The sequence below is a fragment of the Falco rusticolus genome, chromosome 14, assembly GCF_015220075.1.
Source record: "Falco rusticolus isolate bFalRus1 chromosome 14, bFalRus1.pri, whole genome shotgun sequence".
In the NCBI taxonomy this organism is placed as follows: Eukaryota; Metazoa; Chordata; class Aves; order Falconiformes; family Falconidae; genus Falco; species Falco rusticolus.
Genome location: NC_051200.1, coordinates 20316479 through 20330477, shown reverse-complemented (window position 1 = coordinate 20330477; position 13999 = coordinate 20316479). Strand labels below are relative to the sequence as shown.

Below are 13999 nucleotides of genomic sequence, written 5' to 3'. Positions count from 1 at the left end.
TACCTTGGACCTCTCAAACACCTGCTCCAAGTCAGGTCATTTTTTGCATGAATAATCAAAAAGCTTTGTAACCTCTGATGTCAATGCTTCAGAGGACATGCATGGCCATGCATTCTAAGCATTTTTTATTGATGTATACAATGCCTTTCATGAGTTTCAGAAGAAATTTGTGGGACTAAAAACCAAATACATGTAAGGTTCATTACATCCTACACTGCACAGAAGTACAACTGCCTTGAAGACCTCCTATCTTGGAATTAAAGACAGCATTTCTTCATTTATTAGTTTTTAAGGGACAATGAGCAAGTCTCACATTCAAAAACTTACCAGAGAAGGCTGACCTTGGGAATAAACCTTTATTCTGTCATGGCTTTGAGATGGCATATGATACAGCCCTATACTGACAAGTGTCCAATCTAAATACGAGGTTTTGTTGAGAGTATGCCAGATCTTTTCCATACTCTTTAATAGCCAATGATAACAATTGGTGGACAAATAAGGGTTGTTATTATCAGTAAATAAGAAGAAAATTTAGGTATTTTCTACATGAACATAACTATCATCATTGTTTTACAGTTATGGAATAGATGTCATCACATGCTAAGAATCAATGCTGGTTTCAACATGTTTGTTACATGTAATAAATGGTTCCATCTACTGTGCTACTACTTACTAGGTAAGTAGTAGTCATCTTTTACTCAGCACTCATTAGACCACATACGGCATACTGCCAAGTTTGCACACTCCCTTCCCAACAGCACAAGAAAGATACTGATAAACTGAAGTGAGTTCACCAGAGGGTCACCAAGATGGTTAGGAGCTGAAGCACTCACCCAAAGATTAAAGTCTGAGGGAACAGGGCTTGTTCAGTCTGCAGAAGACACAGTTTCAGCAGCCTCGCAGTGCCTACAGGAAGGTCATCAAGAGGGCTGAGCCAGGTCCTTCACAGAACATGTTAGCAGGAGGAAAGGTAACAGTCAGTGGGCATAAATTAAAACAAGGCAGGCTCAGACCAGTTATAAGAAAAACTTGTTTACTATTAGGACACTGGAATCGGTTTCCCAGAATTGTTCTGGTCTCCATCCTAGAGGTTTTCAAAATGAAAGCATATAAAAGCTTGAGTAACCTGCTCTGACCTCGTACCTTGCCCTGTGTTGATCAGAAGGTTGGGCTAGAAAGCTCCTGAGTTCCCTTCCAAACAGAATTATTCTGTGACACTATTGCAGAAAAAGGTAAAGATATGCTTTTCTGTGATACAGCCTATTATAGGTTTACATAATAACTATGGTGTTGTTTTGAGTATCTTCATAGCTCTCAGCACCATGTCTTCACAATCATGTTTTGTGGGTAATTGTTTTCCTTTTTGATTCAAATGATTAGTAAAAGAAAATAGTTTATGCCAATTCACATAGGAAGCAGTGTAGAGTTAAGCTGATAGTATCTACTGAAACAATGCAGATGTACTTGCATTTACTTCAGTTTCTATTTCTAATAATTTCTTTTGTAAATTGGAAACACTACCATCAGAAAGGACAATGTCATCTAAGTAAAATGGAATCAAAACATACAGCAACAGTTTGATTTTCACAGTATATGCCTCAATTTCCAATTGCTTCGTTAGTATATTTTTCCCCCTAAGGAACAACATTTTACATGAACAGCAATGAAGACAAACTATATTTAGATCATAGCTGCCTACCGAATGTTCAAGGGTAATGCAATATGGGACTAACTAGTTCATTCATGCATTTTGCCCATGACTTGTTCAGATCTATTTTCTTACAATAGAAAGGATTTGCTTACTTCAAACTCTACCGAAAATACTCTTGCAGAAGGTAATTAAGGGCCAGTGACAGAAGAACAAATATTATTTGTTCTGGAGTACTTGAACTAGTAGAATACTTCAAGAATAAACAAAACCAATAAAATACAAAATAAAAAAACAAAGAAACAAACAACCACCCACCCCAAAAAAACAAAACCAAAAATCAACAGACGTTTCCTGACTCCACGGTAGACGCATTAGGATTCAACTCTGCACTTATTCCTAGGACGTGTGACATCTGTGTGCTACTTGGGGTTAACAAGGGAAAAGGGCTGTTTCCTGCATTTCTAAAACTCAAGACATTTTTCCAAGTACTTTGTGCAGTTTCCCAAAAACAATTAAATATAAAATAATCAGTTGTGCTGAAAACAAAAGCTTGCTGTCCCCTCACACTACAAAGATGTGGCATGCTATATGGAGAGTTTAGTGATGTCAACACATTTCTTTTATGGGTTGTCATTAACTACTAAGTAGCAGGGAGGGCTGGTTTTATTTGGTTTATTTTAGATGTCAACAGGGGCAACAAGGCATCTTACACAAACTGCATTAAACAGGTCAAACTTGTGGTAATGTTTGGAATAAGAAATATTAGGTGCAAAACAAGTGCTGTAGCTTAAAAGATGAACTTTCAAGACACTGAGTTCTTACACTAGGCAATTACTAGTAGACTAATGCTAGAAGTTACACTGAAACAGGTAGTAACTAGTGAGAAGTTCAAATGAATAAAGCTACTTGCTTGAAATCTTTTGTGACAAAGGATTTATAATCCTTGATGTGATATATTTATTATCTACTACACCTATGAAATGGATTATATTAGAATAATATAGAATACTTTTATTGAACCCTCTGCCCAAAAAGAAGAGAAACTATGTCACTATATCACTCCTGAACTGAACTTGGCTTACTGATGATGGCTTCTACTACCTCCTCAGTTCCTTGAGAGATTATCCTTACATTATTTGCAGTAGCTATATGGTTACATCATAGCGTATCACACAGTTACTTAACAGCTTTATGCTAATAACAAAAAAACTTGATTGTCAAGATCCCACTCTTACTTAATTTAGGAGCTTGCTTAGGATACAGTAACACTGTAAACATTAGTTTTAATCTATATAGTTTATATTGACTGTCTGTGAAGTGACTGATTAGTATGTTGTTGATGTTAAAGCCATAAATGGTGCATGTCATGTTTATATCCAAGTTTCCTATTGATTTGTAACAGCATCTCTGTCATAATGTCTTTTTATACTGTGTTCTCCGTTGGTAAATGACCCTACTCGTTGGCAGTAGGAAACATTGTAAAGAAATATTTTCCCTGCATGTCTTCTCTTTCTTTTTGGAAGTCCAGTTTAAGGTGTTGGGTTTTTTCCTGTTACAAATACAATGATTAGTTCTGTATTCAATTGTTTTGATTTTGCATAGAAGATATTTCATTTTGAATAGTTTTCCCAATTTTAGGTCATACATATTTTCGTTCAACAAGATTAATTTAACAACATAATTTATTTTAAAATCTGTCAGAACTTCGAAGCAGAGACCTATCCAGTCAGACAAACAATACTCTTAAATAATTAAGGCTAGTATCTGCAGACTATGGAGTTTTGCTCATACTTATTAGTAAAAGTCAAAAACAGAGCAATAGGAATTTTTATAATGTCATACAGTAAAACAGCTGTTTCTGAGATGTGCAGAACAAAACATATCCCAGAAATTTAGTTCTATCCCTGAAAAGCAAACCAGTATTAAGTTTCAAATTTCACCTTGGAAATTTCGTAAGGATTTTTTCATCTTGAGTATACTTAAAGTTATTTTAAGACAAAAGTTTCTTGTCTAACCCACCTGGAGAAATGCATTCTTAGAAATGGGCTCTTAGAAAGTCAAAATGCACCTATGAGCTTTCTACTCTACATATGATAGTGTGCAAAGCACCATTTGTACATGCAGCACTACAGATTGCCTTTTGCTGGTTCTGCTAGTCCTTCTTGATAGTTGGAAGTGTTACTTTTCATAAGGAGCAGATTTTCTGTAAGAGTAGTAGTTCTGTATAATTTCTCTTCATAAAAATTCCATGAGTTTATACACACGCTGTATCAAGAAAGTCTGCAGACTTCTTAAGTAGCCAGGGAAGGAGCTGAGGAAAACCGCCCGCAGCATACCTCGTTCCAAACTCTCATACCAGCTGGCAGAGATTTAGAACAGTCACTGCTCCGGCAGAAGGGATGCAAGTGTGCAGAAGGGCTGTGTTACAGCTGTACCACATACCTGCAGATTAAAAAGATGGATGCTGCAAACTGGCAGCACATTTACAGTACCATTTTCCCTCTTAGTGCTGGACAGGGTGAGAATCACAGAATAGATTAGGTTGGAAGAGACCTCTGGAGGTCATCTGGTCTGTTGTAAACCTTCAGGGAAAAGATAAAAGTTAGAAAAGATTGTCTAAACTGAACAGTATATTTAACTGTTCAACACAATACCACTTAAATAGTGCTTTGGAAAATGCTATGTTCCTGTTTCTGAGATCTCTCAAATAAGGCATCCAGAATCAGTAATTATTTTGGAAAATTCTGGCCCTAACCCTTTGCCACCTTTCTTCATTATTCAAATCTGTTGGCATTTATCTTTTCTCTCTCATTTACCTCAGTCCCTGGCAGCAAAAACCATATATTTTGGGGGACTGAAAAGGTTCATTAGCTTTGGCAACTGATATGATATTCTTGTATACAGCAGAAGAACAAATACGATAAAAGGCTACTTTCCACACTCTCAATAAGTTCATAACCATTATTAACTTTTTCTACCTCTTCCATCTTACAGTGTTGTATTTTTGTTCCTAATTCTACCAGTAGGTGATAAATAATGTTACAATTGGCTTTTCTTGGGAACGACATTTAGAAAAATCAAGAAAAAACATCTCAAATTTTACTAAATATTATAAAAATCAGTATGAAATATTTTTAATACTCCTTTGCATCTATCCGTAGTTTTTCCACTTTTTTATATCTTGTTCTTGACCTGTGACAGGAGTTTCTTTTAAAGTCATGTGTTTGAGCTTACTTTTGCTGCACTAGTATCATCACTTTCAAGTCCTTGTTCACATCCTTCCCAGTTGGCTGTGAAGTGGCTATTTGCTATTTCACTCTAATATTCTGGTTTCATTTTGAGAGTGACAGTGTTCTTCCTGTTTAGCAAGATCTTAATCAGACTTATTTATACCAGGCTTACTTCTCACATTCTTTTTCCTTGGATCTTGTAGAAATGCTGTAATTTTTTCCAGTTTTGGCATACAGCTTTGTAGGTGGGTTGCAATCTGTAGTACAGTTTCCAGTTATTTGAGGAAGCAATTGCATTTAAATGTGTCAACACTTTCTCTTAAGTAGATCAACCCTACTGCCTCCTTTAGTAGGAAGTATCTAAAGCAACTGATTGTCTTAAGCTGAGTTGCATTTGCTGGGATTCAAAGTTTTCTTTTAAAAAAAAGTTGAACTCTCCTGCAGATTTTAAATATAGCTATTTGTTTTGGGTTTTGTCTTGTTATTTTCCATTTAACTTTGACTTCTGTTAATGTTGGTGCTGTGCTATGCAGATGTTTCCTGGAACATCTCTTTTACAAAGGATGGACTAATGGGAATTCTCTTGAATATTTTCAAAACAGTGTAATAAAAACATTCAACTTCTTCTTTTTATCTGGCCTCATATGCGAGTACATAGGCTGAGTACACAAACTATGAAGACCCTGTAGAATACAGTGTTTGGGTAGAGAACGTACAGCTTTTTTTCATAGGACTTTAGTTATCAAAAATCTGTACATATGTAAATCTTACTATGATGTTTTCTCTAAATGCAAGCACTGTAGAGTATACAGTATTGGTATGAGCTTGTATTAACTTGTCTTTCTAAAGAATGTAATGTCAGAGTAGACACCAAATATCTTGAAAAATATGAGGAACCATTCTTAACCTTCTGTGCTTAGCTTGCTTTTTTGATTGTCTCACTCAGCATATGCAGATTTGTCCTATTTGGGTCAGTGAGCTTGGCATTGAAGACCTCTGGTCCAAAGCTATGCTTGACTTTTATCTAATAAAAAAAATCTGCTTTTTCTGGTCTGCTTCACATCCAGCAAAGATCTACTTCCTTAGCACTTGCTAGTAACCTATCCCTTGCAATACTCCTGGTTTCAGAGTCTGCAAATTGTATCTTTCTTGAATTATTCTACGAGAAAGTTAGATGATTCCTTTTTATTATTCCTTGCGAGGCTTGTGGGAACAGAGATTTTTCTAATAGGCTTTTCATACATGGACTGAACGAACGGCTCAGGGCAAACAGAAAAAGAATAAGAAATCATTTGCTATGTCTCTTTTGAGAGGAGAATAAACATTATGTTACTGCCTGAATATATTCCACTTGCTTAAATTCTCAAAAATTATTACTAAGTTATTAACTAGAAAATCCAGACCTTTTGAAATGTATTAGAAAACTCCTTACTGTAAAGTGTTTTGCTGGCAGATGAACATGGGCAGCAGCTGTAGCTAAAAGCAATTTTTGAAGCCTATTTTAAACATGGTTTATGATGGAAAGAAAATTCTCAATTTCTTCTTACGAGTAGTTTATGACAAAAGTAATTTTATCATTTGCTAATTCAAATATTGTATAGGTATTTACACTTGTAATCTTAATATTATTATAAACATCTATTTAGACTCTTACTATTAAGACCTTTCAGATTATCTAGTAGTTCAACAAGTTTATAAAAACCTTTTAAAATAATGCCAGATTTCCCTCTAGATGCCTGCCTGCCATCATATTTAGTGCAATTTCCTAATCTGATCAAAGATCTTCCTCAAAAGCTCATACCCATTGAATCGAATGGAGGTTTTTCAGAGACTAGAGGCTTCTTTTTTCCTCAGAGTACCAGCAAGCCTCCCGTGGGATGAGCAATTAGATACCCTCCCCAACTGCAGGCAGTGATACCGAGCTGTTTTGCTACCAAACAGGAGTTAAGGTTTCTAGAAATGTATCTCTTTTTCATAACTGACAACCACATTATTTTTACTTGGCTCTACTCATTACACAAACATCTCAAAGACTCCCTGGCATGTCACACAGGCAGAGGATAACAGGTAGGAAGGGACCTCTGGAGCTCATCTAGTCCAACCACGTGCTCACAGCCAGTCCAGTCACAGCAGTTTCACAGCACCAAGTCCTTTTGCCATCTCACTTTCTGTGAGGAAAGAGATGTCACAGCATCTCTTGGCAGCTTCTTCCCACCTGCTTGATCACCCTTATGAGCAGCAAGTTTTCCTTATATTTGATCAGATTTCCCCATCTACCAACACATGCCTGTTGCCTCTAGGCCTGTCACCAGCACCTCTCAAACAGCCCGGCTTTGCCTTCTCTGCGTGCTCCCACTAGGGGCCTGAGGGCAGCAATAAGCGGCCCCGAGCTTTGTCTTCAGAAGGCTGCACAAATCATATTCTAGCAGTCTTCCCTCATCCGTCATGTTCCAGCTGCCTGACCTTCTTGATGGCCCTGGATAGACTTGCTGTAGCTCTGTAGCTCTAGAAAATTCTGTTCTTTGGAAATTTACAACCATGGCGGGGGGGGGGGGGGGGGGGGGGGGGGGGGGGGGGGGGGGAAGTTTCCATAGTGGATATTTTTCTAAATGACACCAAACATATTACATTGGAATGGTAATAACAGAAAAATAATATCTTTTCACATTTAGATGTTTGAACCCAGCCAGAGATACACTGAAAAACGTGTTAGAGATTTATAAAGGAATTGTCAAGAAGTAAACACACTGTGTTCAATTTCAAGGAATCTTAGTTTTCCCACCAGAAGATAGATCTAAATGATTATAAGCAGGTATGTGGCATATATATGTATAAACAAGGTGCAGCTTTATGCCACACACCTGCTTCTAATCATTTCAGGCCTGAAGTTTTGGATTATCAAATCACTTACACTGCCCTAGTACAGCAAATTGAAATTTTAGCTAGAATGGTAACAAGCTGTGTGAAAAATAATCTACTTATGCGCTACCTGAAACATATTCTGTGCTGACTCAAGCTGATTTCTTGAGCAAGGCAGTCTCTTCAGCAAATGTCCAGTTTTACTGTTTTAATTTTAGCTAGATACACTGTGAAAACCTGTACTGAGTTAGTAGGAAACAGAGTAATTCACAAACAGAAGTACTGTTTGCACAGTTCAAGTAAAATTCAAGGAATATGCTTTTGATGATAGCTTGGAGTAAAGGATGACTTCTGCAAAAGAGATTTAAGGAAAGCAAACCAACAGAAGCTTTGTGACATGATAAAAAAATATGAACATGGTAAAAAAAAAATAAATGTATCAGAGATGTTGCCAAGAGGAGCTGACAGAGCTGCTGAGATAGCTCAATGACCTGATTAAGATAGTAGCAAGAAGCCATGTTCTCTGTCCACCTTTACAAGATTTTATATAAATTATTTTATTAACTTGGTATGTAGAGATATACCTCCTTAAATTAGACCTCAGACTGCCATGTAGGCAATCCTGAGGAATATATATATAGATACCACTAAGTCTTATTACTTTTATGACATTGAAAAGAGTAACACCCATAGGCATGCAGACTGAAATGGAAAAGTGAAGAAACATTAAATTAAATATTACATAGCTGTAATGCAAGAAAAAATATCTGAAATATTTGGCTCTGCAGAAAATGTCAGATTGTTATAAATGCTTCATCATTTAGGTGTGAAAACGTCTTACACTGAGTAAGAGAGGTTACTGTATGTCCAGAAGTCAATGGCCAGCATTTTCATTTATTCATTCATTCCCTACAAATTTCTGAAATTTGGGAGCAACTTCTTTATTAGCCTATATTCTCAACAAGCTTAAATTGAAACCCTGTATTAAAATTACAAACAGGCCTTTATATACCTCTTCTTAATATAACGTCTTAGAAGTTGAACAAGTTTTCTAGTTTCTACCCATTCCAATAACACAGAAAATGAAGTCTTTTAAAAATATGTTCCTTTAAGAACACTTAACAGCCTGATATTCTAACACAGCAATCCTTCTTCTATTTCATTCTCAAGTAAATATTACAGAATCCAATCCATCTTAATGAAGCACTGCTAAACAGAGTATTACTTTTATAGGGAAGCTGCACTGATTTGGGATGGCCATGCATGACAGTGTGGCAGTCTTTGCTCTTGTGTAAATCCCAGCACTGGGAAGGGCAGCGGCAGAGCAGGGTGGTTCTTGCAGCAGAGCTGCTGGGACCCTGAGCCTGGTGCCTGAGCATAAGGCAGCCTTTGCTGGATGTCACGCGTGACTTTTAACTGAAGCAGCCAGGGCACACACAGGTTCCAACAACTGCTGCAAGAACAGTAGCCTGTAGCAGAGGACCAAGGTCAGCGACAGGAGCAATTACGCCAAAGCACTGCAGTAAGGCTTGCTGGGGCTTGCATTTTAGCTCCCACTAATACTTTATTTTTTCCTATAAGAAAAGGCTCTTTACCTGCAACCAAGTTTTTCTTTTCTGTCTGTCATAGACATTTATCCTACTATCAAAGCCACATACTAATGTACATTTTATTGCCATAGCTCAGCCTCAATGCTCTATATAGCAATAAACATGCATTGGCTAGGTCTGTCAAATATCTTTCCTCAGCTCCTTCCTTTCTGCCTTTTCCAGCCATTCCTCATAGGTTTTCTTTGTACGGTCTTTTCTGTCCCTCTATGTATCTAAATAGTATAATACCTTTCAACTATTTTACTGCTCTTCACTTGTCCTGTAATTTCTCTCACATACATCCAGTCCATGATACTGCATATCATTTGCTTGAATACCAGGAACAGGACAGGAGCTTGACAGCCCAGTATGAAGGTGGATGATTTCTCAGTCCTGTCCCCTCATTTTGCTTTTTCTTTTCGAAACTGTACTTCATTATTTCTCTGTTTGCATTGTATGCAGCCAAACAAAAAAAAAAAAAAAAAAGCAAAGCAGGCTTTAGTATTTGAAGATTCAACATCCCATCAGTAGAGTTTAGGAAAAAAAGAAGAAAAAATGACAATACAGAGAGAGAAAAAGGAGGTTAAAATGGGAAGGTCTGAAGAGGAGATGTAAGATGTATTGGAAAGGGGTACCCTCATATAGTTGTGAATCCTGTTTTACTGACTCTGTGTTACAGCCTTTTTTATTTCTGCACAATGCTTACATGATCTTGTATAGATCATCAGTAGCAAACTGTGCAGAATATAACATAAGAAAAAATAATCCAGTCCTTGATTATTTTCAATTTGCACACGAAAACATTCTGTGTACATTGTATCAAAGCACACAGGGAACAGTTCTCATGATCCTGCCTATTAATGAATGGATGGCATTGGATATATTTAATCTATTAAATTTGTTGAAAACATGTTACAGTGTACACTATCAAAAGAAAGGTGTTTTCTAAAAAAAATGAAAAAAAACCCCAACCCCCACTCATTTCACCATCCGTGAGAAATTAAGAGCAGGATGGCAGAGGGTGTTTACACAGGCACTTAGCCAGGAAACACTGTGTTTTCCACAGATACAGTCGTTCAGGGAGCACATCTCTGATTTTCATGAGCTTCCTCCCTCTGTTCTCATACTCCTGTAATTATATCAAGAAATTTATCTGTAGGTGAGAAAATACATACAGTTCTGCACAGTGTATTCTAATGCTGCCTCTTTCCTTTAGGTAAGTGCTACCACACTGAGGCCATTTGTAGGAATTTTACACAGCAAGATAAACAAATGCAAACAGCTTAAGGAAACACACGAACTGCAGGATAGTTTCACAGTGAATCGTTACCAAAAATCTCCGTAAGACAACTGTAAAAGAATTCTCTGTAAATCTTCTGTGAAATGCAGCATTGCTTGTTAGCAGGCTTGATGGAAAACCTCGTGAGATAGAAAGTCTTGTCACTTTATTTGTATGTGCTTTCCTGCATCTTAACTTGCAGCTTCGGATCCCTTAGGATCATGTGAGGCTCGGTTATATATTAGAGAGCTGTGCTATAGTGCTGTGAGTGTGTAAGCCTAGCAGCTGGGTAGTGTTATGGTTGCTGCTTTCCTGTGCTAAGCTGATTTACTTGTTTAAGGTCTGACCTCATCATCCTGTCAGTATGGATTCCCACCTATACAGTTAGCAGCAGCTTAGCATCGGCTTGAAGAGCTTGCAGTATATTAATCAGAAGAGAGAGGGAGAGAGCTACCGGTATTTGTTCTTTTGTTGTCTTTTCTTAAGAAGAGGAGTTGAAACACAAGAGATAACAAAGAATCTATTTCCTTTCTAAAAGAATAGGCTTTTGTCTTTTTTTTTTTTTTTTTTTTTTTTTTTTCCTTTCCTGAAAAAAATGTCCGTATCTGGAAAGAAAGAGTTTGATGTGAAGCAGATCCTGAGGCTCCGCTGGAGGTGGTTCAGTCACCCCTCGCAAGGCTCCACAGGCACGGGGGGCTGCCATCAGCAGGAAGGATATGAGCACAGAGGGACACCGGTTCAGAACAGGTTGAAGAACCACTCTCGGGACAGGAATGGGCTGAAGAAAAACAGCAGTCCTGTCCACCACAATATACTGGCACCCGTGCCAGGTCCGACCCCAGTGCACCACCGATCTATTCAAACCTGGCATCAACAAAATCTCATAGAACAGCTTCGATCAAATGAAGATATTTCCAAAACAAGCTCAGAGGAAAACTGTGTCAAAGAAGATTCAAGTAAAAACACACAGGAGTTGCAGATGATCACAGAAGAAAATTCAGATGAATCTGCAGAGAGGTAGGAGTTTTAAAGTCTGCACTTAGAAAGCCCTACTTCTATACAAGTTAATCACTAAAACTGTCTTCTTTTTTTTTTTTTTAACCAATGTTCCTGACTGCGTTAGTCTCACTTTATATAGGTACACACCCACACTCAAATGAATAGGAACACATTCACATTTAAAAAATGAACAGGAACATTGTCATGAAATTTTGATCTTTGCTTAAGATACATAACTATTCCATAAAAATAAAATCTGTCAGTTGGTCAGATTTTCTCTATTACAATTTACAGCATATTAATTTTTTTGTCTTGATTTATTATGTTGAAATGCAATGAAAAAATGAGCCTTCTAAAATATTGTCCTCATTCTGACTTTATCAATGGGTGCAACTTTGACAAATGGGAACAGCTGGAGGTGCACAGTCTGTGTGGTTGCCATCGAGCTGTCAAATTTCTCACTGCTTATTTTTACTGCCTTCTTGACAAGTATAATTAACCTTGAACTAAGTGGAAAGGAAGCATCATTACTTGCTTTTTTAAAAAGGTTTGTTTGGAATCACTTTCACAGTTTCTTTAGTATACTAAGAAAAATACTTTCTGCAAGGTCAGCCGAAAAAACATTACAGCTATGAGACCTTAAAGATATAAGCACAATGAAAGAGCTATTTTTAAGGTGTTAATACCCAGAAGAAAATGTTAATACCACTTATTTGACCAAGCAAGCTTTTTAATTTTGTTATGGGGTTTTGTTTGTGGGTTTTGTTGTTGTTTTTTTTTTTTCTCAAGACTGATTTCAGTGTTATTAGTTCATACAGCAACAATTTTGCCTTACCTTTACCCCACCTTGGACTCAAATTATGCATTTATAATGTGATTATTTGCACCATTTGTTGAGATTGCCATTAGTCTTTGGGAATAATTTAGGTTTCTTACATTGTATTTAAAAACAAATCTATCTTACTTGAAGTTATAGTTTCTCCCAGTAAAACTAAAGCTGACAGTTTGTGTATTTTTAGCAGTTATTATTCTTCAAGTTATACATCTGGTGTAGGGAACATCTGCAGGCTAAACAGAAAGATGTATTTCAAAATGTCATTTTGAGAACAGTACTAGTAGTCAATATGTACTGCATAAAATTATCACACAATAAAATCAGTGAGGTATGAATGTGGTAGTTCTGTATGTTTACTGGTGTATTGGTTTGTAATGTGTAAGAAGCAGACTCTTAGTATAACATTTTAAATGACAGTACAAATTTCCTGGGGGGTGGGGAGGGGGGATAAAGTAATTTTAGGCACACCTTAGAAATAAAGTCCATTTCATTCGAAGAAAACAAGGAACACTGAATAATCAAAACAGGATTCTCTATCGGGTGAAGAAGGTGGTAAAAAAAGCGTAATCAATTCAGTTTGGAAGGTAATAAGACACTGTCTTCTAAAATAAGATATGACATTTTCTCCAGCTACATATAAACTTTCTGCTAAGACCTCATGATGTTTAGTGCCTTCAAATTCATTCAGATTTAAGTTCTACTCATGAGCTGTTTAAATGTACAGCTTTTAGAAGTTTTGCGTATGCGCATATCTTATAAATGGAAATGCATATATTTTATAAAATATTGTATTCAAATAAATGCATTTTCTGTAAAGTTATCAGTAAAGGCTTTTTATGCATGTTGAGGTTAAAACCTATCTTAATGCCTTAAAAGGCTGAATTTCTTAGAAATTGTTTAGAAAATGATTTATGACTATTAGTTTCTCTATAATCAAAATTTTATTTCAATAAAATAAAATAAATTTTTAAAGACACCTTCACATATCTCCATTTTCTTAAATATGTACCAACAGAAATAATTAAGGAAATCACTGTTCTCTTGCCCTATAGCATCCAGCACAGGCCACATGAATTAATATGCTAATTGACTGAGTAGAAACGAAATATTGAGAAGAAGAAATAAAGAGAAGCAGCCTTATATCAATATCTATCTATAGCTAGTTGCTGGATGTATTTTCATGTCTTCAGAATACCTAATCTTAAACATTTCAAATAATCTTTTAAAGTCATTTTGGGCCTCATTTTTGTTTGGAAGTTCTAAATATTCACAATCAATTGTAATCAATGGGATCTGCTAGTAATTAACACATCTGAAAATCAGGCATTTGCAACATCCCCAGAGTCCACTTCCTTACACCATTACAGCCGCTGCATAACAAACTATACAATTATTGCAGCCATATGCTCATTCACAGTCTTACCTGGGGACACCAAAGAATCTCATACAAATGAACCTTTTATTCTGTAAAAGAAATGACACCTTCAGAGTGTTGCCCCTAATCCAGTGAGTGCATCTGTGCCTGTAGAGGTCCCGCTTGCAGCTGGGCTCTAAAGC

At 36.7% G+C, this 13999-nt stretch overlaps 1 protein-coding gene across 4 annotated transcripts in view; it reads left to right on the top strand.

The window, feature by feature from the left end:
• The window catches only part of KLHL4 (kelch like family member 4), a 95191-nt gene that overhangs the window by 36776 nt on the left and 44416 nt on the right, over positions 1-13999 (top strand). The window contains exon 2 of one of the 4 annotated variants that reach the window (XM_037408255.1): positions 11226-11625. The exons of 2 other annotated variants lie outside the window; for them this stretch is intronic. In XM_037408255.1, coding sequence (XP_037264152.1) covers positions 11588-11625 — 38 coding nt within the window. In that variant the 5' untranslated portion in view covers positions 11226-11587. Of the gene's footprint in view, positions 1-10691; positions 11626-13999 lie in introns of those variants that run through there. One more of the 4 variants, XM_037408251.1, reaches the window with a different exon arrangement.